Source organism: Coffea arabica, chromosome 2c (genome assembly GCF_036785885.1).
Source record: "Coffea arabica cultivar ET-39 chromosome 2c, Coffea Arabica ET-39 HiFi, whole genome shotgun sequence".
NCBI classification, from domain to species: Eukaryota; Viridiplantae; Streptophyta; class Magnoliopsida; order Gentianales; family Rubiaceae; genus Coffea; species Coffea arabica.
In genome coordinates this window covers 727917-753647 of record NC_092312.1, presented here as the reverse complement: position 1 = coordinate 753647, position 25731 = coordinate 727917, and the positions used below count along the sequence as shown (strand labels likewise).

The window sequence follows — 25731 nt, the reverse complement described above, 5'->3', positions numbered from 1 at the left end:
AAAAACTATAGTTCATTTTACATTCTTATAAAATTCTTTAAAAAAATATATATGAAATGCATGCAAAATCTTAAACTCACTTTTAATCCTGCATCTCGGCTATTTAAAATCTTTCGTATTCCTACATTTCAAATTAGTATAATCATCACCATGACAACCATCATCATCAATTCCTAAATTCTAAAACATCAATCTAAGTTAAGAAAGGGGGAAAAAAAAACAAATTAGCACTATTAAATCCGAAAAATTTCACAAACTGTACGTGTTAATATGACATTCTATCCCACATATGTTGGTGCATCGATACCAGCCCCATCCTTTTTAAACCTTCAATTTATATCTTCTTCTATTCATCTCAAAAACCTTTAAACATTGCTAAAATTACATGTTAAATCTGTGTTCAAAACATAATTGGCTATTCCACGAGTGAATCTTGTTTTTTATTTCTATTAAATGTCTAATCACGTGATACATTCATATGCACAAGATTATGAGTGAATTGTTTAATTGTATGAAAATTATTAATATGTTAAGGTTGTTATGATCATTTTATAGGGCAAGAAAGGTATCTGTAACGTGGAAAACCTCAAGAGTATTAGGTGAAATTATTAGAAATCTTGAAGGAGATTTTCTAAAATTATCCCCTGAAGATGTTAATAACACAATCATATGTAACAGTGACCAGACGGTATTTCGATCTAAACTTATTTCATGCTCTCATAATTCACGAGCCATCGTGAATGCATAGGCGAAATTAGAAATTTTCATTTGAGGGGACAAGCTCCAATTCAACTAAAACTTAAGTATATAGTTTGAAATATTTCTAAATTTTGACCTGGGCAAAAGTTTAAATTTCATGTAGAATTTTTTTGAGAATTTTACTTTTAAAGGAAGAAAAACTCCCCGCCATCCCCAAATTCCGCCCATGCATGTAAGACAACGCCACATGCAATTCTTCGACTTGCTAATACGAGGCTTAAAAGCCCTATGCAATTAATTTACCGCCTATATTCATACAACATACAGATCTTCCGCGAAAACTCGAGCATGAAATTAAACATTTTGCATATGAGGCCTACCAAAAAAAGAATGGGAAAAAACCAATTATGCCCTCATCCATTGAATGCTTTCATTTAACAATTCTTTTATTTTGCTTAAATGTTTTTATTTTTGAGAAAAATATTTAATCATAGTAAATTAACATAAGACATTAAAAAAGTGTGCATCTCGTAAAAATTATTCTATGTAAATACCACTTTTATGGATAATTCTTTATTGTTCAATAATAGTAAATAAATAATAGAAATTATTGATTTAATCTCATTTTTCTTCTTTATCTTTGTCAACAATTATTCTCAGCAAAAAGTTTCAAATGCGGGATCTCTTATTTACATTCCCTTCTCCCGTATCATCCAATCTATCTCATCCCCAAACATAAGAAGTTAAAGATCAATTATAGTAAAAATAATTTATCAAATTTAAAATTTATCAACAATTCGCTATTAGTGTCATAAAAATAAGTAAATTTAATTTTTTAATTTTTATTTTGTTAATACTAAAACCTAACGTATCACTAGGAAATTACAGAAAGACGGAAAATCACGGAATACGTCGCGGACGTTTTATATTCTCAAGGATGATAAAAATCAGGCCTAAACCTCACAAAGGTCAGTGGGGTAGGCGCCTTTGGGCCATCCAGGGTCCACACCTAACCAATCGTTGTGTGAGTTATATAGGGGAAAAAAAAATGCGAGCAATTGGATTAGTCTCAACTGCAGGCATTTTCCCCTCGGATTCCGGCCGCATTTCAAATTTCAATCCGAAAATCGGCACAGGTGCGAACTCTGCCTCGCAACTCCTAAATTCTGTCTCATGTTTTCTCTTTCTCTTCTTCACTTTTCTAATGTGATATAGACTTTGAAGTCCTTGTTTGTTTGTTCACTTAACTAGAGGGAGAGAGCTGAAGAAACCCTAGGTGTATCCTGCTGCTGTTCAAGAAGCTCCAAATTGCCGTGGCGTCCTTTTTTTTTTTTTTTTCTGCTCGCTCTTAGCTCTGGTATGTTGTTGGATTTGCCTATATTTTTACCTTTTAATTTTCCCCTAAAGTCTACTCGGCAGTCTTGTATGCGGTGAATAATTGCCAGTTTACCAGTATGAATCATCGACTATTCTTCGGTGGGGGTTTAGATAATTAATGTCTATCGTGATTTTAACTCTGGAGTTTATTGTGGAGAAGGGGGGGGGGGGTTGGCGGAGGGTGGAGAGGGAGGTGCAGCAAAGAAATCTGGAAGCCGTGGATGTCTGAATAATCTGTAACCAAAGGCTCTTAGTTTGCCTCTTTCTCTATAGAGATCTTGCCTATCACCTTAATTTTTTTTTCCCCTTCTTCATTCTAGACTGTTGCGTGCAGTTTTTAGGAAGCAAGTTCTACGCTGAATTGTTTTTCTACGCAAGTTTAATCCAGTCTTCTATCGCTGGTCTGTTGTAGTTATTATCTTTTTGTCCAAAATGATTTTCGGACTTCATGTTTATTGAGTTAATCTCATTCACTTGTGGATACATCATCTGCCAATAAAACGTTAACCCTCTTTTCTGAGCATCTGATGCAATCTGTATTTGGTAATACTAAATAACCTTGTTTTCCGTAGTCCTTTTTATGATAATATGGTGAGAATGGACAATAGGTTTGGGGAGTTATGATGCTAGATTATCTGTTGGTTCATGTGTTGAATGTGTATCAGGCTATAATTGGGGTTCTGCTGACGCATGGAATTATGTTCAATTTTGAGTTGCCAAACCTCTTCTCAAACGTTTTGGAACCTATTGGTCAAGAAAGAAATTTTACGATTTTAACCTTCTTGTTACTTTTTAGTTTTGTAACACAATGAATCATGTTAACCTAGTTTCTGTTGCTCTGCATGTCAGATCTAAATTTTTCATTCATCAGGTTGCTTCCATGCTCATCTTTTGTAAACTTTAAGAAAACGAGGAGAATGATATTAACACACCCCAGACAATTTAATTGCAGTCAATTCATGTCAATGCAAATTACTGAGGGGTAATTTACATATTTTCCAGGGTCATATTCTTCAGTGCAGTTAAATAGATCTGAGCAAGGTAATGCATTGGTATATGGAAATCTTATTTCATCTTATGACATACATGCTTTGTTTATGATAGATGTCAAGCGCTTGGACAAATATGAGCTTTGGAATCATACATAGGGATGTAGATTGGGAGTGGGAGGAGTCAGGGTGGACTTGTGTGTATTTATATAAAATTGGAGGTTCTTGCTCAATCTCTGAAGAGCTATACAACTGCAAAAATTTTAGAGAGGATGAGGAGACAAATTTTATTTGGAATATATTATTGCATTGGAGCATCTTGGAGCATATGAGCAATGGAGCTTGTGGAGCACCGCTCACCGCAAGGATTGCTCTCTTGGTTTGCTTCATAGTTTTTTGTTCTGATTTTTTATTCTTTTATTGTGAAGTTGACTAAATGATGTTAATAACATACCTTAGAAACCTTTATTTAGGTTGTTTTTTCAGAATTGTGCCTGTATTGTGTTTATTTGGATCTTGAGTTTTAACTTTCTATTATGCAATATTGCAGCTGAGACCAGATTGCTGAATATCTTCTGTGGGAACTGAAGATGAGTGGCCGTTTTTCTCGCACGATCTATGTGGGTAACCTGCCCTCAGATATAAAAGAATGGGAAGTTGAAGATCTTTTCTATAAGGTGTGAGTTAGCATCTTTTTGATTGACAGTGATCTTAATTACTATTTCTCTAAAGGTTGTGCTATTGCACCATCGTTCAATTGGTTTTCTTCATTTTGCTCTTCTTTTTCACAATCTTCCCAGAACATTCACCTTTCTGATTTCCTCCTAAAGTGAAATCAAACAGATTCTTTTGGACTACAATCAGTTTATTAGGAGTTAATGTTTAATAATCAAATCCTTGAAAATCATTTCAGTGAATTCTGAGTCAATCTGTAGCACACAACTATCATGTATATCTCTGGTGGCAATGATAGTGACAAGAAGCTTCAGTTGTTATGCCAGGAATATTGCATAGTGGCTATAGCATTAGCAATCTAGTGTTTTTTATAGGAGAACAAAAGTTTTATGTGTCAAAATTATTGAACTAGTATTTAGCGGAATTTTCAAAAACTCAGTAAATTTTTGTCCATTTGACTCCTTTGTTTATTCAACATAAGTGAGTGTGCAGTTCATGTAAACCATATGGTTATCATGCAGTTGTCTCAGTTATTGATGATTTTTACACTTTTTTCCTTTTTTTTTTTAAAGCCTGGTCAGGGGGGATGGGGAAGTCTGGCAAGTAACCAAACTGGAATTTTATACATTTCTTCCAATTTTCTATTTTCTGCTGGTGGCAAATGTGCCTGATGCCACTCAATCTATGTTACTACTTTCCTTAGCCTCTGGCACGCTTATTTTTATGCTTACTCTCTTCACGCTCTCACTTTTTGAAGGTAAGATCAACTGGGAATTTCATTTTAATCAGTTCAATTTTCAAATGTCTCCTATGTACTGTAAGGCTTGAAATGCTGCTTGATCACCTGGTGCATTTTCTGTTTTATTTCTGCAGTATGGCCGCATATTAGATATTGAATTGAAGATTCCACCTCGTCCTCCTTGCTACTGTTTTGTTGAGGTATGAATTAACTTTTTGTCTATTTTAGTCACTCTCTCTCTATGATGTTTAACTTGGTTACATTACTAGTCTTGCAGTTTTATGTGGATTTTTTGACTCACATGGATAAATTATTTGATGTAGTTTGAGAATGGCCGTGATGCAGAAGATGCTATTAGGGGTCGAGATGGATATAACTTTGATGGCTGTAGATTGAGGGTAAGAATAGTTGGTTCTCTTTAACCACTTTTTTATGCAGTTCATTCTCGTATCTGTAGTTGACTTGTTATGGGCTCAATATAGGTAGAGCTTGCACATGGGGGTAGAGGACCATCATCTTCAAGTGATCGACGCAGTGGCTATGGTGGTGGTAGTGGTGGTGGTGGTGGTGGTGGTGGTGGTGGTGGTGGTGGTGGAGGAGGTCGCTATGGTATTTCTCGCCATTCTGAATTTCGAGGTGCTTTTGCTACTTGAATTCTTCTTTCTTTTTTGGTTGCACAATGTGAAATTCTTCTTTTAATGTCGTGGAATCTGTGCATTATTATTGTTTGCCTTTGTTCAGTTATCGTTCGTGGGCTTCCATCATCTGCTTCTTGGCAAGATTTGAAGGTAAGAAAGTGCATCAGACTTCATAATTGTTGGTGGTAGTGCTTGGGAAGGTGTGGTAGCAACTCTGCCTGGAATTGTTTCAGGATCATATGCGGAAAGCTGGGGATGTGTGCTTTGCAGAAGTTTCTCGTGATGGGGAGGGTACTACTTGATATACTCTTCCATCTTGTGTCTTGGTATGAGTTGGCATTAAATTTACTCTTTTGCATACTTTTGTTGCGTGCAGGAACTTTTGGCTTGGTTGACTACACTAATTATGAGGACATGAAATATGCTGTAAGCTATTATATGACTCATAGGTGCTTATATGCTTTTCCAAATGATTTAATTTGGGAACTTCAATTTTTTTCCCCTCCAGATTCGGAAACTTGATGATAGCGAGTTCAGAAATCCTTGGACAAGAACTTATATCCGGGTATATATGATAATATGTGCATCCATATTTTGCAATGAAGGTGTCTGCATTCTTCCTGTTTTATTGACAGCATTTTAGTACTACTACTGATTTTGTTGGACTTGCTTTATATGTTACATATGTGAGCAGCACACTTGCACATGTGCACATATGTGTTGTCTTGCAAGTTTTCTTTTCCTTATTCTGTATTGGGATCTTACCTTTAGTCTAATCTAGTAATGTGTGAATCCACTAACAGTAGATACCTTGTTATATTCCTTGAAGGAAGTATGAGTATTACCACATCTGTAGTTTATCCTTCTTCATTGTAATTTCTTACCCTGCTTAAACCTGTAAATATAATATTTTCCTATTTTGCTATTGGGTTTTTTGGTAAAAATTGCTTTGGTAATCTTGCTGCTAGCTTGATGAGACAATATTGATGTGAATTTTTTTCATCCTGAGCGATTGCAGTCATGTGGATTAAATGGCAAAAATGTAGATTTAATATGTCTGAATGGTGAATGTTTCCTTATTTCTCTGTCTTTAATATATATTTTTGGATTCTCGTCCCAATTTTTTTCCATAAAGGTAAAGGAGTACAAAGGCAGTCCATCACGAAGCCGAAGTAGGAGTCGCAGTAGAAGCAGGTCTCCTAGAAGGAACAGGAGGTATTAACTTTAGTGGTTATCTTGGATTTTATTTAGCCAATGCTTCCGTACCTTCAATAAAGATGTTTCTATCTGCAGCAAATCGCTGGAGCGATCTGCTTCTAGATCGCCATCAAAGTCTAGATCTGCTTCTCCTGTCAAGTCTTCAAGGTGTGTGTTGCTTGTTCTGCTAATCTGCTGTTTCAGTCTTCCACACTACTTTTCATCTTTACTGACACTCAGGCAAACATTTTTGTTCAAATTTGCAGAGCTAAATCAAGGTCAAGGTCTGCATCCCCTCACCCGGTGAGCATATCTGTTGCTCTGGTGGTTTGTGTGGTTAAAATTCTAGAGTTTGGTGTAGAATATTAAAGCCGAAGTGTTCCTTCTTTATCTAAGTAACTTTAATTCATTCAATTGCAGGCACGCTCTGGTAGTGGCTGATTACATTGTTGCCTATGTTAGTCTGCTTGCTGGGAGAGTGTGGAGGCTTGTCTTAGATGGATTCAAGTGGACAGGAAAGTGGATGACATCCTTCAAAGGAAACCTTCTAATGCTAAACTATATGTCTCATGTCTCGTTGGCTTCGTTGGTCTCATTAAGTATGCTTTATATTCATCTGAAGAAGAATTTAATATTTATGCATTTGGTGCTTAGATGTGACATATGAGGATGACTGCATAGGTTCTGTTGGTGTCCTCGTAGTGTTGATTTGATAGTTTTTGAATGTTGGATGTCTCCTTGGATACTCCTTTATGAGTTTTATTCTACTTGCCCTCGTTGAATCACTAGTCATGATGCGTCTGTTTTTAGTAATTTTAGTGTCTTTGCTTTCGTCATGGGTTACTTGTGTCAGTTTAGCGGTTACTTCGTGATTGAGGGAGCAGTAGTAATTCTTCAGTGTGCCCGGGCAATAGTAGTTTTATCACCTTGGAGGAGGTACAGCTAATAAATGTATTTGTTGGTTTTAGCATATTAATTTTTATTGCTTTTAGGGTTCAGAGGGGCAAGAGTCCAATTCTTGAACTTCCCTTGTTTCTGCTTTCTGGGCACTCTGCAGAAGGCCTTGGTGCTTGTCAGAGTAGCATGTTGAGGTTGAATGGCGGCTATGTTGTATGTCCTGATGTTGGATGTGATTATGTAATAAGTCTTCCAGCCCCAACCCCGCTCCAAAAAAAAAAAAAAAAAAAAATCAAAAAGTTGTTCCAGATTTTGCTTACCTGATGATGATAATAATTTTAAAAAATATGTAATGCACTCTGCACCCTAGTGAGCAAAGACTCGTCTTATATTCATATAAGACTACATGTTTGTATGTATAATTCAAAAAAAAAAATATTGTATTTTATACATTTTAAAATATTTTAAAAATAGTCATATGTTGCAATTAACTTTGTAAAATTTGTAAGTGTAAAAGTGAAATTTTTTTAATAAATTTAGTGACTTATGTGCGAGGATGATTATATTTCAATTTTTGAAAAAAAATTTTAAAATTTGAGTAGGAGAACGAGAGAATGACTTATCTGCCTAGTCACATATAACATAATTTTGTAAATTTATACATAAAAAGTGGAAATTTTACTAACAAATTTAATGTCTTGTACACAAGGATAAGACTTAAAATTGGTAGAAGTATGGCATAATTTTTGAAAAATATACTATTAATGTCTCGTACGCAAGGATAAAAGTTAAAATTGGTACAAGTACTACATAATTTTTGAAAAATGTAGTACTAATTTTAATTGTATTTTTTGTTTTAAATATTATTCTTACTCTATAAGTACAAATTAATATGCGTAATTTTGTAGAACATGTATTATTATGCTAAATTTTTAATCATATTTTTGAACAAAAATTATACAATATATGTACATATAATATCTTGTATTATATCCGTTTTGTATTTTATCAACTATGCTTTGCACCTTTCGACTGTTAAATTTATCCTCCATAGAACTTATGGCCTGGAGCCGGAACAACATTTGTCGCGGTCGCTCATTTTGTATGCTTGCCCGGTCGGGTTATTGATACGGTGTAAGTCAACTATTTATTATAGCAAGTAACTCTACTCTTAATTTGACAAAAAAAAAAAAAAAAGTAACTCTACTCTTAAGTTTATTATAGCAACTCGAACTCTACTCAAAAAATGAGTGACTCAACTCGATTTTATTGAATTCAATCAACTCGATTTTAGCAAGTAATCTACTCGCACATATGTATTAAATATATTAAATATGTTTTTTGTATTTATAATAATATTACATTTTTTCCATCTGCTGCTGTCACTATTTCTTCTTCACGAGTACGACTTTTACCAAAAAAATTCTCCTTTTTCTTCTTTGACTATTTCTCCCCCTTATGCAGACCGTATGACCCCTCCTTCTTTCCATATTCTTTATCTTCATGTTTGATGGCTCTTTATCTTCTTCTTTAATCAATTCTTTTTTTTTTTGGCTAGTTCCTAAAACTTCGGTTTCTTGGATCTTGTATCCCAAAGTGATAAGTCTGATTGTTGAAGGCTACAAGATTGAAGCTTTATTTGCTTTTTCAGCTTCGTTGTTTTGGGGATCATCGATTGAAGACCGTATTTGATTTGATTGCTGTTTTGTCTTTGGATATTTGCGTTGTATTATTTGCTTTATAGTTCACAGATTTGCGTTGGATATTTGCGTTGTATTTCTGTTCATGGTATTTGTTTTATGAATTTTTTGAATTATACGGTCCTGAAATCATAGATTTTGGTTTTGGATTTGAAATCATTCGATCGGAGTTCCATTTAGCTTGGAAACTGGTTTGAAATTAGTTTTGATGGAAAAAAAAAAAGAAAATGGATGCTCAATTGAGCTCCAATACGAGCTCGAGTCATGCACTGAGTCAAGCTCAGGTCTATGGTGAGAGTTTTAGAGTCAAGCTCGAGCTTGAGCGTATGGGTATTTGAGTTTGGTTTAACTCGATTATATCTCTACCTATCTTTATGACCCTAAATCTGAGAAGAACAAAGAAGGGTTAATTGCACTTTGCACCCCAACTATTCTTGTATTATATTTTTGCGACCTTAGCTATCCGGTTTAGCACTTTTTTCACAAAGAAAAATTCAGCACTTGATTACGTTCAACTTGTAATTTATTGCACAATTTAAAAACCAAATCATCCCTAATGGGAAAAAAATTTATGACCAAGACACCCTCAATTTCATAGCTAACTTCCTAAAATACCTTGACCATAAAGAATTTAAGAAAAAGCTATTCACTCATACGATCTCTTGATTTTTCATAGGAAATCTTGATCTCTCTCAAAAGTTTGCTTCTTTATCTATCTGAAAATTTAGACTATTGCAAAAGGCAAATTTTAAAATAAAAAGAAAAACAAAAAATACCGAATTGATGAACAAATAAAGCAACTATTGCCAATGTATGTTTTTCTGTACCTTTTATTTTAGTAGAGTAAAACAGTATCCTTAATTTTAGATCTCCACGGTTTTTCGTAATTTCCTTCCCGGAATATCTCATATCCTTGTTTGATTGCTCGTTTGAAAGGAAAAAAAAAAAAAAAAAAAAAAACTTTTGGAATCAGTTTAGCGTTATTTAGCAAATCTTAAGTACGTATGCATGTGGGAGTGGACTAAAATGGAAAGGCATGGGTTGAGTATTTCTTCTTTTTTTTTTTTTTTTTTTTTTGGATTTTTGTAAGAGGTACACTATGAATACTTGTTAACATACTTATATTCTATTTAACTTACCATGTATACGTATGTATACCAACAATTACTACTTTTTCTTCCAGCTATACACTTTTCCTAATTAATCCTCTCACATTTATACGCTTTACCTAATAATTAATCCTCTCACATTTATACGCTTTACCTAATAATTAATCCTAATATTTCTAAAAATCTAACATTTATACGCTTTACGCTTTAATATCCATGCAACAAATATAGACGGCAGTATGTGGTCCTTTGACTTTATTTTTGTGTTTGCGTTAGCCTTCTACTACTATTTCAATAATTACTAGTTATGTGCCATCCCTTTTATGATTAATAATAATTACCACTTGGTCGTACTCCGTAGGTTTTCCATCCAAAAAAATGAGAAAACGATTTTGTTGCTGCGTGTATTATAGGCCTTATAAGCCATATATACTCGTTCCGCCGCCATGTTCTGCAGCTATTTCTTTTGCAAAGGGCCCATGGTTAAAGGAGTACAAAGGTTAGCCCGCTTTGAAGTAGGCCCAATGGTTAAAAGGAGCCCGTATCTCTCAAGACTGCCGATCTCTTGAATTGTGGTGTGCCCTAATTGCGATCTTATAAACGTCCCGAACTCGGCGAATCACCGCACCACCTAAACCCTACGGCCTAACCCCCGGTCCCCGTCCGCAGTCGTCAGGCCTTTGCTTCCGCCATTTTGGGTCGTTTGTTTTGTTTCGATTAATTCTTGAATTTTCATTCTCGTACGCTCTCTGCAGATCAATTTTATCATCAGGGAAAAAGATGTCGGTCGGAGAGCTCGGCTGCACCTACGCTTCTTTGATTCTCCACGACGATGGCATTCCTGTCACTGTAACCTTTCTTTTCTTTATTCTCTTCTCTTCATTCGACATTAGTTTTTTCGGGGGTTTTTTTTTCGGACGTGTTATTCTGTGAGCTTTATTTTAATTGTTAGTACGTTTTTTCACAGGCAGAGAAGATTGCTACATTGGTGAAGGCTGCGAATTTAACCGTGGAATCCTACTGGCCTAGTCTCTTTGCCAAGCTCTGCGAGAAGAGGAACATCGATGATCTTATCGTCAACGTTGGCTGTGGCGGCGGCGGTGCTGCCCCTGCCGCCGTTGCCGCTTCTGCCGGCGCTGGTGGTGCTGCCCCTGCCGCCGCTGCTCCCGCCGCAGAGGAGAAGAAGGTACCTTTATTTTGTACTATTTGTTGCCTATGTGTAGTTTTAACTTTATCAAAACCGATAGCAGTAGTACACTGTAGTCGTACTCATAGGGAGCAAAATTGACGATATTAAATGGGCAAATGTCATTTTTTTCAGGAGGAGCCCAAGGAAGAGAGTGATGATGATATGGGATTCAGCTTGTTTGATTAGGTGTTTCTCAAGCTTATTCTCTTAGAAGAAAAGAATTAGGATCAACCAGTTGGAAGTTTTTTGGTATACTTTTATGTTATTTAAAGATGATTCTGATTTACCTTTATGATGTCAGTTACTGATCGGATGCAAAAAGTGTTCTATATTTTCATCCATTGAAGCATTTTCTTTTGTGATTATATTTGGGATGGTTTTCAGTTGGGTGTTGACCTGGTGGAATGTTCCCTTCTTTCTTGCTAATTGCTTCTTGTCTTATAGCATAAAATGCAACTTATTTCCACTTATTATCATGCCCCGAAACAACTGTTCAAAGTAGTTTCCTAATCTTCCATGTTGTTGAGATTAATTGTCGAACTATGCAACATCTTAGTGATGCTACCGTTAGACTTGTATTGTGGACTAGATTTTCACGCCCATGATTTTCTCGCAGTCTGTCATTTTATTTGTTTTACCAGAATTCACTTATTATTTCTCGCATTCTGTCATTATATTGGACTTTGTTTTACCCCAATTCACTTGTATTGTGGACTAGATTTTCACGCCCATGCTACCGTTGGACTTAGTTTATCTGCAATTGTGACTTTATTATTTGCTGGCTTCTTTTGCAAACTTTCCACCCTATTACTTTTTACCAAGCTGCTTAGAACTGTATGCAGCTCATTTTTCCTGGGAAGTGGGTTATAAAATTACTTTTTTAGTATGTTTTATGCTCTTCATTGAACCATTATTTAATGGACCAGAAATGAACTTTCCCAAGAAATAAAACACGGTTTACTTGAACCTGGGCATAGACCAAGTAGACAAGCCCCTGCAGTAATTCTGTTGGTTTAGTTGATTTTTTTTATTGTTTAGCAAACAAACACAGTGGATGTGATCACCTTGTCATTACGATTTTTTATTTCAACTCTATATTCTTCCTAGCCCTCCTTAGTGATTGATGTTGGCTTTTGTGACCCCTTTGCGGTTTTCTTGAGGAGGTGCAGTTTCATTCCTTTCGTCATTTAAGGGGATATTTCTTCGGCTGTGCGAAAGTTGTGGGGGGTTAGTATGATAGTGTTTAACCAAGATCTTTCTCTTGATAAGATGCCTGCACTAGCGACATTACATGATTGTCAAACTGAAAACCTTAGCATAAGGGCATCATCATGGTTTTGTGGCCATGTTTAGGGCAAATGAAAACTCATTGATCGCAGTTCACCATATTGAAACGTCACGTAGTGAAAAGACACTGAATATATTGGTTTTCTTTAAGAAGCGTGATTTTTAGCACATATTGTGAATCCGTGGTATTAATAGCCAAAGCCTATGTGGTGGTGATTGTGGGATTGAAGTGGATGTACCTGAAGAACAGATGGGCTCAGAATAAACTTCTTACAGTGAATATCGGATTCACCAGGTAATGGTGGTCTCGTCTTGCAACGTTACTTGATGAGGAGGGATTCGCTGTGTATGTTTGTACCAAACAAGCACCAAGTACCCTACCCTTCTCGCAGGTGTCTCTTGGTTTATTCGTGTTTAAAAAAAAAATAAAAATTCCTGTATTGCAACCATGGTTTAACTTTAGCACAACTGGACCGATGTTTTTCTGGAAAATAATTGAATATCTTCCGGTATTTCTACCGTGATTTGACTGAAGCACAATGCCTCTGAGGTATGAGAATTTGAAGTTGGTTAAGTAAGCGCCTTGCGTTAGAAAAAGAGTTGGTTGTTTCAGACGCTGCCTAGTTGGGAAGGATGTATCAGAATGAAATTATCGCCAAATGAACGAGTTTTATAGGGTTTGAGCGATCAGTTGCAGCAGTGATGAAATTATTATTCTTCCTACCTTTACACATGGAGAGTGTTTTTAACTTTGGACGAGAGATGTGTCCCATGGAGAGTCCTCGAATGTTCTTGTTGAGAGAGAGAGAGAGACGATTTGAGATTCCAAATGTGGCATAGCAGTAGTAGATATTAGGATTGTCAAGCTTTTGTTGTGGATCGACGGACCAGTGTTGAATCGCTATCGCCTCAACTTCCGGACCATCTGTAGGAAAATGTGAAAAGAAACCTGGTTTGCGTGAAATCACTCTACTACTAATGCATTCGGATTCGGATGGGTCGTCCTTCACAGGAATTTTCCATGCGAAAAATTAGAGGTAATTCAGCTGTAAATCACCACTAAAAATGACCTCCCGTGAATCACCACTGGGTTCTTCTTGTGTTAGCTTTTGTCTGTATATACTCCCTCCCTCCGTCCCACTTTGATAGTTTCATTTCTTTTTTCGTACAGTTTAAAAAAAAAGTAATTAACTTTATTGAAAAAGTAAATTTAGATTGTTATTTTTCTAATATACCCTCACATTAAATATGGTACAACTTTACGGGAACTTGAATTGATGGTAAAAAAAAAAATCAACTCTCGTTAAATGGGGTAGGTTTATAGTAATAATAACTTATATTGAATAAGGGTATTTTAGAAAAATTAAAATTTAACTACATTCTTCAATTGGAAAGTGGACTGCAATTTAGGATAGACTAAAAAGGAAAACAGGACTATCAAAGTGGGACGGAGGGAGTATTACGTAAACACAGGAGTGCGCTCCGGCTGTTGTCAACTCGTAGGCATGAATATATATTCCAATTAGCCCAAATGAAAAATGTATATAAGTAAGTAGTAGTATTTCATTTTTTTTTAAGTGAAATAAATATTTGCAAGTGTGACTTGATTTTAAGCGGGTCGTAATCAAACATGGTTGAAAGAAAATGTAAAATCGCTCCTAACAGAAATGAGCAAGTGGCGTCAAATAGTGGGCTGGGTGCAGAGCAAGCAAGTGGGGCGGGAACGGAGGGCCAGGTCAGTGGTGAGTGGTCACGAACGCCGGCCGGGCAACGCTACTTTGACCTCCGTGTTTGACTCGGACTCGGTGCTTCTACTGCAAGTGGTGCCTTTCTTGCAACTGCCAGGCAATGGTCGTTTGGATTGTTTATTTTAAATAATTCTTCTTTCTTTTAGCAGAGGAGCAGGTATTAATTTTGAGATAAAAGTAGTAAAACTCAAATCCAATTATTCAATTAATATAGTTATAGAAACCACCTACTCTCTTAAGCTGATGGTCACCACTAAGTCATTAAGACTTTGAACCCTCGCCTCTAATCAAAATGTCACTCTTGTGGCTTTACTTCAAATCCAAACGAGTGCGTAGTGCATTTGTTTAGTCCGATGGTGATTTTATCCTCATCGATTTTCATAGGCTCAGTTAAATCTTTCCGTAATTAAAATAAAACTAAGAATAGGGATGATAATTGATAAAAAAAAAATAATAATATAATTGTAGTCCGGACTCATCGAAGATGGGATGGAAAGCATGGTGAGGTCCCACATCCGATTTGACTCAGGATCATAGAATTCTAAGAAGATCCGGAGATCATGATTCTATTGATCTTATTAATTTAAAACTAATTTTCAATCCCACTTAAGATTTGAATCATTAGCCATGATCCGGATTGGTCTGTAGATGGTAAGTCGGGATCTAACAATTTTGGAAAGAATCAAATTGCTCGTCCACTGCCTGAATATTGAATATATGTATTTTAAAGAAAAACGTCAGCCAAAGAAAACTAGCCACGTCCCACCTGTCAAAACAGAAAACCATGACAAATTTGACGCGACGGTTCTCCAGTTGGTTGGAGCGCTTTCCAGACTCGCTGTTGATTGAATTTGACTTGGCACGCGCAAAGTTCTTTGCCACTAGACAAACTTGGGAACAAAGAAACTTCCCATTCTTCGTCGGGGGTCTAAGTTCAGGAGGGTTCCGGATATTTCTCTCTCATCACTAACAGTTAAAGCACCTTTTCCGTGTATGCATATATGCATATATAAACCACCTCTCTCCCCTGTTTTCTTCACAACCGCATCCACACACAAAGCAATTCCTCCAAAGTCAGCAGAATTAAAACTCTCTCTCTCTCCACTCTTCCCCTTTGTTGTAGTCCTCCTTTTATTAGTCTTGCTCCCAAACCCAAAAAAAAAAAATCCAAGAAGAAGATAGCATAAGCATAATCAAAGTCATGTTGATGTCTTTATTCAGTTCTTTTGATGCCCTTTGTGCCGAATCCTTCGGCCAAAAGTCATGGGCACCCGGTGCTTCTAAAAGCCACCATCAACAACAAGAAGAAGGGGGGTCAGGGTCTCCTCTTGTTGTTTCCTCCGAGCGCAAGGCGGCAGGCCTAGTGTCACTTGATGATGCTGGCGGCAAGAACAAAGGCAAACAAGGAAATAGGCCGTCATCCCCTGAGGCCAACAAGTCTGGAGATCATCATCATCGTCCGTTGCAGCAGAAAAGGAGACCAAGGTTCGCCGTGGAATTGGATGGGCTGCACTGTTTCGAAACCATCATCCCCTATTAATCGATTATTGATTTTACTTTGTGGTAGTGGCAGAAACAGATTTTGATTCTTTATCCGATCCCCTTCATTTTAAGTGCGTATAGATGTTGTCAATTTGGTATAGCACTAGTCTGTTACTACAGCATTCTTTGTTTTCCCTTTTCTTTTCAAAAATCAATGGAGTTGCTGCCGTTTTTTCATTCTTCGATTTCCTGTTATGATCCGTGGGGATTGTCCGATCGTCTTCTCGCTCGCGTACTGTTGCATATACTACTATTATACTGATGATCTTCTTTTGCTGCTCCTGAACCACTATGATGAGAGACTGCCGAAAGAAGCATCTTATATTTACCCACGACGTTCAAAATACAACAGGGGAGACCCTTAAGCTTACCCACAAAAGCTATTTTTGTAATTTTTAAGAGTTTTTGATTTCACGACGGACGGAAGGACTGCGTTTGGTCGCTAATTCTTTAGAGGGGGTTGCGTTGCAGAGTGAATCTCAAACTCAGTACTCTGTACCCCCTTAAGCTCGTTGGCTTTCTTTAGTCTCACATATGATATCTATCAGGCTTTCTCTGCAAGGAAAAAGTCATCCGTGGTTGCTGCTACAAAGCAACTAATCGAACCTTACCCTTTCAACATTATTTGCTGAAGAGAGGTGGTAAATCGCTTTTCTTTCTTCCTCTCCCCTGGCTTGGGTAGAGCCCTCTTTAGTGATTATAACTCCATTTTTGTTTTTATTATTTTTTTGTTGTGGCATCTGAAATTTGATACGTCACATTAAAGGTCGAAATAATTCAGGAACTTCTTTCACGTGGGATCTCTTCTTTGTTCCTGGAAAAAGAAGTGGAGTGCCGGAGAGAAAACGTGATGCTAGTACGAGGTGATGTATAGAGATATAGACTGAAAATAAGGTGAAGAAAGAAACGGGAATTGACAGTGTAGTATTTGGGCACGGCAAGCAAAAACTTGGATAGATCTGCTGTAATAGATTTCGTCACATTTTTATTTATTGTGTATTTAATACTTGAATTAGTGACAAATTTTGAATTACTTGATGGATCTCGTAAATAAATTAGATCTACCCAAGTTTTTGCCTTTGATCATCTTATAACTGGGAGTTGATCCGCGAAGAAAGTGAGAGATAAATGTGGGTGTGATTGGCATTCGACACATGTTTTAGGTATTATTTCACATGCTCTTATATAACAGAACGTGTATCTATTAGACACTCACTAAATGTTAGGAAGATGAGATTAATCAAAGAATGTGTATAAATGTAAAGAAGCATGGTAATAATTATTATTATGCGCGTGTGTGTATATATATATAATAAATTGAGTGGAATTGATGTCTTAAACTGAGTAGAAAAACCCATTATCATCACTAATGAGGAAACGTGGGGATAACATAATAATAAGCCTTATCCTTTCCTTCTCCATTTTCCAAACCAATCCCGCCCAAGACGTCATCTTTTTTTTCATCTGAACTCTGACGAGAAGGAAGCTTGAAAAATGATCGATGTTTCAATTTGCAAGTAATTTAAGGATGTCTCAGTCCTAATAAGGATGCGTTTTGCACTTGCAAACACTTGGAGAATAATTAGCAAAAGAATTTCAATGAAAGAAAAAACCAAAATTACCCACAGAGATCCAAAAGCAACAAAAGCCCTAAGATATTTTCTACTCCTTCCTCTCAACTGGCGTATATCCCTCACCTGTAGTACTTGGAGAATTTTAAATTTCTAGACAGTGGTAAAAAGTAAAAAATAGACGGTTTCTTTTTTTTTTTTTGGCTGGCTTTACTTGTCTTTAAATTCATTCCTTACTTCTTGCGTCCCACTTCCAACAATAAGCCGGTGGCATCTGAACATTCACTTAAGCCATTAAAATAACTTGTGTGCTACCCTCTCCTCCTTTCTATCTTCGTCTTGCTACCAAATCTAAAGGACTAATAATCCTGTGCTGTGTTTGGCAGCTGGCCTCCCGTTGTTCAACAAATGGGTTGTGTGGGTGCAATTGCTGCTGTGACCATGGTTCATAGACTCGGCCAAGTCGTCACCGGAATAGGGGTTCCGATCCGATATCAGGACCAGATGATTTTGAGATAATGAATCGTCAAGAACTCGCTCGAAACGTCTCTGAAACGGATAAAAAACTGTCGAGTTGCACCGATTCACCTTGAATCATCTCGAATCAAATCGAAATTTTATTAATTTTGCTAATTTTTTAATCATATTTTTTTACAATTTTTAGAATATTAAATATTTCAAAAATTTGCGTCTCGACGAAACTGCGACCGATATGTCGAGACCGATGTGGAACGGTTCAAGCCGTGACCGCTATCACGACCGCTACTTTGAACCATGGTTGTGACCGCACCTGTTGCTGTTGCCGACATCACCAAGGCCGGGGCTTCGCGCCTACAGTTCACCATAATCTCCTCCTAGTAATAGTAGTACATGTTTCTTCTCTTTTTCTTTTTCTTTTTTTTTTAATGTAAATGAGAGCTCTCAAACTCGAAATCTCTTATTTACATTTCCTTCGTTCATACTGTCTAATCCATCCCTTCCTCCGTGTTTCTTCTCATTTGAATCTGCCTTTTGTTTCATATTGTGTAATTAGGCTCGTTGTTTGGGTACGTATCATCATTGTATGCATGCCTGTGGTTTATCAGGAGGAAGTAAGAGATGGATTAACTAGACTCCAGACGCTCAAGGCAAATTGTATAACCCGAGTTAATGGAGGGACGACTGAGTCAAATCAGCAAATCCCCAAGTTTGCACCTGAATTTGACGGTTTACACTGTTTTGAAACCCTGGTGGTGGGTCAATAATTAAATTAATTTGCAGCTGTCCAGTAAAGTTGGTTCTCTGTTTGAAGGCGTCAGGGGGCATGGAGGATTCAAGGCAGGGCCACACGCCGGGGCCCTGGTTGTTTCTAATTGTAGCTTATTTGCCGACATTTTCTCACTTTCTGTAGGACTGCTCTTGAATCTTATTGGTACCATGGTCCGTCCCAACACACCATCTTTCCCCAAAGCAGATACATAATCTCCTTAAAAAGCTGGTTGGGTTTGTCAAAGTCGCACTTGTAAACGTTGTGTTCCGTCTGTCTCACTTTGATGGTCCTAATTTTTTTCATACAGTTTAATAAAAAGTAATAAATTTTATTAAAACAATTAATTTAGGTAACTATTTTCCTAAAATACCCTCACATTAATTAGAGTACAACTTTATGAGAATTTAAATTGATGGTAAAAAAAAAATCAACTTTCATTAAATGGGATAGGTTTATAATAACAACAACTTACATTATATAAAAGAATTTTAGGAAAATTAAAATATAATAATATTTTTCAATTGAAAAGTGGACTATAATTTGAGATAGACGAAAAAAGGAAAACAGGACTATCAGAGTGTGTGGGACGGAGAAAGTAGAAGATATAATAATACTCGTAAACGTTAGCCAAAAGAGCTAGTAATAAATGCTTCATGGTTTTCTGTGGTTTTCCCCTAAAGTACAACAGAGCTCCTTTTTGTGCTAGTAATTATGATTGGCGCGATCAAGCGCTTGTGTGCTTCGCTGTTATCACCTACAGTCAAATTGTTAGGACGGTGATCCCAGTTCGTTGTGCTACTGAAAGTTTTATGACACAATTTGTCGCGTTAGTAAAATGATACTGCTAATATATTTGTCTAAGACGTTTGTGCTTGTACTGGAAAGTTATGGAACCGGGAATAGAGCCCTGAAATTCAGTCATAAACACAGCATTTCCGAATGGCTGTAAGCTTTGCTAGTTCCATGTACTTCGGTCCAGAAAACTACAGATTGAAAGCGCATACCTAAAATTACAGATTGAAGTGGCGTATTACACATCCATATGCACGATGCTACCTTGTTCAAAATGGTATACATAAACTGGGAACAACCATCAAACCCAAATTCCTTGAATTGCAGAAAGAGCACGCGATAAAAGCCTAAGCATACATAAATAGTCCCGAAAAGAGTGTGACAGAAGCGGAGGGAGGCAACAAACGCCATTACTATCAATTATACATCCTTCTTTCTAACTTGTGCGTATGTCTTGAGTATTGTAGCCAGACGCACAGAAGAGCCCGCCAACAAAAAGAAAACAGAATCTAAAACCGGATAAAAGCTAAAATTTCACCAACTGAGAGCTACGGCAGTGACAGGTGCAATTATACACCACTTTTCAAATATGTCTTATGTCCTGGGACACGCTCTTCTTCCTATGTTTGCAAACGTTTTTGCGACGCTAAATATGATTGCCTTAGTAAAGAGTCCATGATCGACACTACAAGCAACAACCACAGCCCCTCCCAAAATTAGAAGCTTTGGTATGATCATCCCCCTAGGCTTTTCAGTTGACTCCAGCATCTCAGATTCTGACGAGTCTTCTTCGCTACTTTCTAAGGACCTCAGGTGGTCTGGGTCAATCTTTGTGTTAATTTGAGCCATAAATGCAGCCTGTGAGAGCAATGCCCCAGACGCTCTTGTCCTTTGATAAGATCGAAAACCACGCTCAATCTTTCTGACAGTCCCCCACATACCCTGTCTTACTCCAAATTTTGCAATTTCCCATGGGATGCCCATATCTTCGTGATGGAAGAGTAACACCTCACATGCATCTAATTGGCCATTTCCCTTCCTCGACTCCACTGTTTCATGCACCCATGAGTAGTTATGCAACTAGCAAACACTTGCACTAATTAAGATACATACAATAAGATGTGTAAAGAAGTAATTTTTGTCTTGGAAAATAATCAGACCGTTGCAAAAGAAAGCAGTGCAGAACTATAATCAAAGGGTTCTGTTAATTATGTGGATGCATGCTTGCCAATGGAAACAAGAAGAAATCTTTTTTACCTGCTTGTATGTACCAACTTGAATAATAAAGGTCGACACGTCTTGGTTTGCCCCGCCTTGGAATAGAATCACAAGGCACTCCCTGATTTGAAAAAGGAAAAAAGACAGGAATCACATTAGAATCCAAAACCCACAAGGATGTACAGTTGACAAAAGCAACTGTAGGGAAACATAGAAAATCTGTACACACTGCCTGCTTTGAATATTGTTAGTAACCAGAACTAACACCGCTTATATTTCCTCCCTTATGACCAGTTTCACCTCACTAAGAAAGAAAGAGAATCGAAGAAACTCCTATATGACCTATGCCCACACAACACAAAAAAAAAAAAAAAAAAAAAAAAAATCGAAGAAGCTCCTATATATGTCACAACGTCACAACAACATGGTACTCTTAAAGGCATCTATAGAACGTTAAGGTACATCTTTGACATGAAGTGATGTCCCTTATTTTGATCAGATGATATTATGAACAACAAGGTGCTACCAGAAAAGGCCATCTTTTTTAACATGATAGCCACATTCTATTATGTAGCTTTCCAACATTCTTCCAGCACCTTCAGTTCCTCTCTGCATCAGTGCCAAAACAATTTTTGGCAATAGTCTTCATCATTCTTCATCACCTCAATCATGTCAAGCACAAGTTGCTAATATGACTGTAAGGAACTTTAACAAGGACAGAAACAAAGTCACTCTAGTTTAAAAAAGACAGGCACATCATTTAATATTTTTGCAGTCCCTTTACTTCCACTTATATGTTTGCCAACTGATCCTTTGGTTACCAAATCTCCCAATAGAGCACTTATTTGATTTTTTTTTTTTTTGCATTTATGTATTCATAGAACAAATATCTAAGCTGACCATCAAATACTTCCCTGACCTTGGACCTAACCGTCTTGAAGTACTTCTTTTTCATTTGAGTAGTTCAATAATCTTTCAGCTCCTACTTCAAAATTGAAAAGATAAAAAATTTAAAATGTATTGACTGACATGCATTTCCACAAATGTATAGGCAAGAAAACCAACCAAAAAGAAGAGTCTCTCACAAACCTTAGTGACACAGTAATAGGATCTTCCTGATTCCCATATTCGACGGCCAATTATGTATTCTCGGTCACTGCAGAAGAAGGGAAACTGCCAGAAAGAGCATCTGAACAAAATAAGTACCAGCAAGAAAATATAATGCCTGTGCTGTAATGATAAAACAGAGCATTCTTAACCTTTCTTATCCAGTGCACTATCATCGTTCCTGAGGTAGGGCATTCTTCCAGGGTTTCAGCATGTATAAGCATATCATCCCACTTCAGTCGAAACTCATCATCCCAGAAGAAATCCCTCAAGAGCTCAGGTGTGGCATCTTCATAAACTGTTCTGCTGCAATATTGAGGAGGACCAGTCTAGCATATCCACCAAGATGAGATTAGTCAAAAAAAGAAAATGAGAAAGCACACAAAGGCCTATAGCCACTACAGTTATATTTAAACAAGAAAACAAGACAGTTGCTTGCATAAGATCGATTTTACAAGTGAGAGAGTACCTCAGGATCTCTCTGCCAGGCTTGGTAGCTCATCTCTGAGGTAGAACGTTCCATCATATGTTTCCAAGGGGGACCTCCATCTCTCCTCCCAACCAGATGGCACAAGTGTTCCAAATCCTCGTTCCTTACTGCTACAGGTACTTCCTCTTTTAATTGTGAGAAACCACTGTACAAATCACAAGCACATGATCAGATTTGCCTCGTGCACTCCAGACTAAAATAGAAGAAAAGAAGGAAAAAAGAAGAATGGATCAAAATTAACATAATGGACATCAAATGCATCGTAACAAACTTGTGTTTCTTTAGGATTTCGTATGCTGCATAGACCATGTCTTTATCCTATCTACCTTCAAGCCTTTTTTGGTCCCTTTTTGCCAATTAACCGAGAAATGACAATATTTAAAGCGATTAGGTATCGAGCTTAAACATTCTTCGATCAGTATTGAACTGAAATTCAAATAGGGGGAAAAATAAGCAGGAGGAAGCTAGAATTTCTGGCAATTAAAACGCCAATAGATTACCTGGACATAGCATCATCAGTGGGCGGGGGGAGAGTATCCTGTCTCTGCTCCACAGAGGTATCCGGGGACCAAGAAGCAAAAATTGGAGGGGGAGGGGCACCAAAACTCAGAACATTGGAAGGAAGAAGAGAAGAACAAGGGGAAGAAGGCGCTGAAAAATCAAATTTACAATTGCCCAAGCTAGCCCATCTGGGTTTCCAAGCCCACCCTAGCATTACACCAAGAAGAAAAGCTACCCAAACCGGACCCAACAACATAATCACCCCTACAACCATTCCCCCCATGGTGGGTCTCGTCAGAATTTCCAAGAATGCATCAGCTACCGCCATAACTCCGCAACAGCTGTTTTTTTTTTTTTTTTTATAATTGAAGTATTACAATATAGTAGCAGTACTTACCATGTATACAAACAGAAAATTAAAGAAAAAGCAGAGTATACAAGAAAAAAGAAAAAAAGGGAAAAAAGTTAATCTCTCTCTCGGTGCTAAAGATTATCCAGCAGTCATCAAGAGAAAAAGAGAGAGGGGGAGAGGACAAGATAGGAGAGAGATGCTAGTACTTATTGTAGGCCTAAGAAGGAGACAAGAGATTTTACTTTATGTGATAAAAAAAAGAAAATGACACGAAGGGCTGAAATGAAGTTTAAGGAGATTCTTCTTCTTCTGGGTAAGCTGAGTTTTGATTTCATTATTATTATTATTTTTGGGATATTCTGTTGTATTTCCACCCTTTCTTCTTTTTTTTTTTTCCCCTTTCTCAGAAAATAATAACCGTGTCTAAGAAGGGTACGAATGATCCTCGCAAAGAAAACACCCCAAAAGAGGGAAAAAGAAAAGGGGGTTGAATGGGCAACGTAAGAATAGTCCCACACCGCCAATGCCGAGTTGTATTGTTATGGCGGTAGTAATTTGGTTGGGGGCGGAATGGAATGAATGAATGAAATTTGAACGAACGAGGAAGAGATGGGAGAATAGAATGGTTGAAGGGTTTCAGTTAGTGTTGGGGAAGAAGCGATGGGTCACCGTTGGTTAGCTGTTACTCTGGTGGAGTAATTTTTTTTTTGCTTGCGAGGACGACTGGCTGTTCTGAGTTCTGAGTGCGCTGCTTTCGTACGTCGGATTGCGATTGCCATTGGCTAGCTGTTTCATTCATTGGATTTTGTGGCCGCGGGGTGTCGGCGTCTCACTCGTTAATCGTTATCCTCCTCCTTGATGCCGTCTCCTCCTTGATGGATAGGATGGGATATGGGATAGCGATGTGACGTAGGCTCTCTTGGAATCCACAAAATCCATGGATCTGTCCCAGCAAAAGACAAAGATGTTGATGAATCCGCCAGTTTCTACGGTTGGGCTGATAATGCACCAGGCCCAGCTAATGTTGTCCAACATTTCGCTCCATACACGCCCCCCTCCAAAACCTAAGGTGATATCGAATCGGAATTGAATATTTTTATACTTGAACTCGAGTTCGAGCGAGTTAGTTATATTGCGCTTGACCTCGACTTGAAGTAATATATTCGATATTCGAGCTCAACTCGTTGGAGATCGAGTCAGTATTAAAGCTCGTCAAAGAATTTTTCAACAAAATGAATAATTTAGTTATTTTAAAATATTAATTAAATATTATAGCAGGTACTCGATAGAGCTCGACGAGCTCTTCATTACGTAATATCCCTAGTCGAGTTTGATTCGCGAACTCAATCGAGTAGCTTGAAATCAACTCAAACTTGACTTTGAGAGAGCTCGAGTTGAGCAACTGACTGAGCTACTCGCAAGCTCAACTGAGTTGTTGCCTTACCCCCACCCCTTTTATTTCCTAAATCCTACTACACTATGCATAGGTTTTTTGTATCATTTTTGGATTTTAATTGTTGCGCTCATCTAATGTTTGTTTGCTTTGTTGTATGTATATAAAAACTTACCAAACACTAGTGTTAATTCAAGTTGATTTCCAAAGCTTATGTCACTTTTTCCTTAAGGGATAATTGCAGAAACCTCCCATGACACTATCACTTACCTCCCTTGTGATTTAGAAAATAGTACTTATCACCCTTGAACTTAAGGTTTGTGTTGCAAATTCAGTCCATGCTAGAAAAGCTACCATTTAAAAAAAAATTAGAAGTGAGTTGAGAAATTTGTACCAAAATTGCCTTCCATGCTGCTTGTTAAGTTGTATTAACAGATGAATGACAAAATATAAAAAGTTGTTGAAAATTAGCAAAATTCAAGGGGTATAAGTGCAATTGAATGAAATTTACCAACAACACATGTAGTAAATGACTATATATCCAGATTATTGCAACAAAATTTACAAACAATACACGTCATTTTTAAAACTCTCTATTTGTGGGGTAACACAAATTATTGAGCATTAGATAAGTCTAGTTACAAGTAATTAGAAGTACATACTAATAAAGTAAAGTTATTTTTATTGAATGAAAATTGCAGTAAGTGCATTAAAACAACGTACTAAAACTGCTGTTGTTATAATATTTTCAGATTACATGATTATAACTGTATTAATGGAAAAAGATGTAGTAACTTGAATAGTAGTAGTAGGCTGAACTAGAGGAAGTTTTGAAATAGAAATGACTTAAGCAAATACATTTGTACAAGTTATCTTTATACTTACTTTAATAGTAGTTTCAGAATTGCTTATTGGTCTTCCTCTCTGCAACTGTATAAAAATAGAACTAGATTGACTAGTTTGAAGAACATAATATAGAAACATGTACATCGTTCTCTCTCCTCAATTGGCACCATTCCTTAATTTTGCTTACAATGGCTAATGATGCTAAAATTCACAGGTAATTTAGTTTAATTAGTCACTTAATTTGTTGACAAAAAATAATTTTTCTTTTCTAAAATTCATCCATTAAGTTCTTTTCTAAATCCCTTTCCTTAATTTGCTTATAAATTTGTATGCCATAGAAAGGAAATATAGATTTGCTTAATTTGCTTATAAATTTGAGGGAGATAAATATATAGAAAGGAAAGAAAAGGCGAAAGCGGAATTCCC

The 25731-nt window shown here is 37.0% G+C and overlaps 3 protein-coding genes and 1 long non-coding RNA gene across 10 annotated transcripts; 3 read left to right on the top strand and 1 right to left on the bottom strand.

Moving 5' to 3' along the window:
• The first annotated feature begins 1652 nt into the window (after nt 1–1652).
• Nucleotides 1653–7102, top strand: LOC113724828 (serine/arginine-rich splicing factor SR34A-like). Of its 5 annotated transcripts, none has more exons than XM_072073189.1 (15): nt 1653–1835; nt 1951–2056; nt 3181–3286; nt 3616–3742; nt 4614–4679; nt 4803–4877; nt 4962–5115; nt 5221–5267; nt 5351–5408; nt 5494–5543; nt 5626–5682; nt 6253–6332; nt 6411–6482; nt 6581–6617; nt 6735–7102. In XM_072073189.1, the coding sequence occupies exons 4-15, from the start codon at nt 3656–3658 to the stop codon at nt 6753–6755; spliced, it is 804 nt and encodes a 267-aa protein (XP_071929290.1). In that variant the 5' UTR covers nt 1653–1835; nt 1951–2056; nt 3181–3286; nt 3616–3655; the 3' UTR covers nt 6756–7102. The 5 variants fall into 5 exon arrangements, with proteins under 5 accessions (XP_071929290.1, XP_027103513.2, XP_071929293.1 ...); XM_027247712.2 differs by having other exon boundaries at nt 3181–3444; XM_072073192.1 differs by lacking the exon at nt 3181–3286 and adding an exon at nt 3079–3117.
• Nucleotides 7103–10576: 3474 nt separating this feature from the next.
• LOC113724827 (large ribosomal subunit protein P1-like) lies at nt 10577–11574 on the top strand. The gene is made up of 3 exons (XM_027247711.2): nt 10577–10869; nt 10988–11206; nt 11342–11574. Exons 1-3 carry the CDS (start codon nt 10801–10803, stop codon nt 11393–11395), a joined length of 342 nt encoding a protein of 113 aa, XP_027103512.2. The 5' UTR covers nt 10577–10800; the 3' UTR covers nt 11396–11574.
• Nucleotides 11575–14961: 3387 nt separating this feature from the next.
• LOC113724826 (uncharacterized) lies at nt 14962–16819 on the top strand. The gene is made up of 2 exons (XR_011829789.1): nt 14962–16427; nt 16568–16819. It is a non-coding gene; the product is annotated as an uncharacterized lncRNA (long non-coding RNA).
• Nucleotides 16820–19694: 2875 nt separating this feature from the next.
• LOC113724825 (uncharacterized) lies at nt 19695–23809 on the bottom strand. 3 transcript variants are annotated; one of them, XM_072073186.1, is made up of 6 exons: nt 22485–23803; nt 22193–22358; nt 21876–22052; nt 21706–21789; nt 20656–20737; nt 19695–20447 (listed from the first exon to the last, which is right to left on the bottom strand). In XM_072073186.1, the coding sequence occupies exons 1-6, from the start codon at nt 22520–22522 to the stop codon at nt 19993–19995; spliced, it is 1002 nt and encodes a 333-aa protein (XP_071929287.1). In that variant the 5' UTR covers nt 22523–23803; the 3' UTR covers nt 19695–19992. The 3 variants fall into 3 exon arrangements, with proteins under 3 accessions (XP_071929287.1, XP_071929286.1, XP_071929289.1); XM_072073185.1 differs by having other exon boundaries at nt 22714–23801; XM_072073188.1 differs by having other exon boundaries at nt 20356–20494; nt 22714–23809.
• Nucleotides 23810–25731: the final 1922 nt, after the last annotated feature.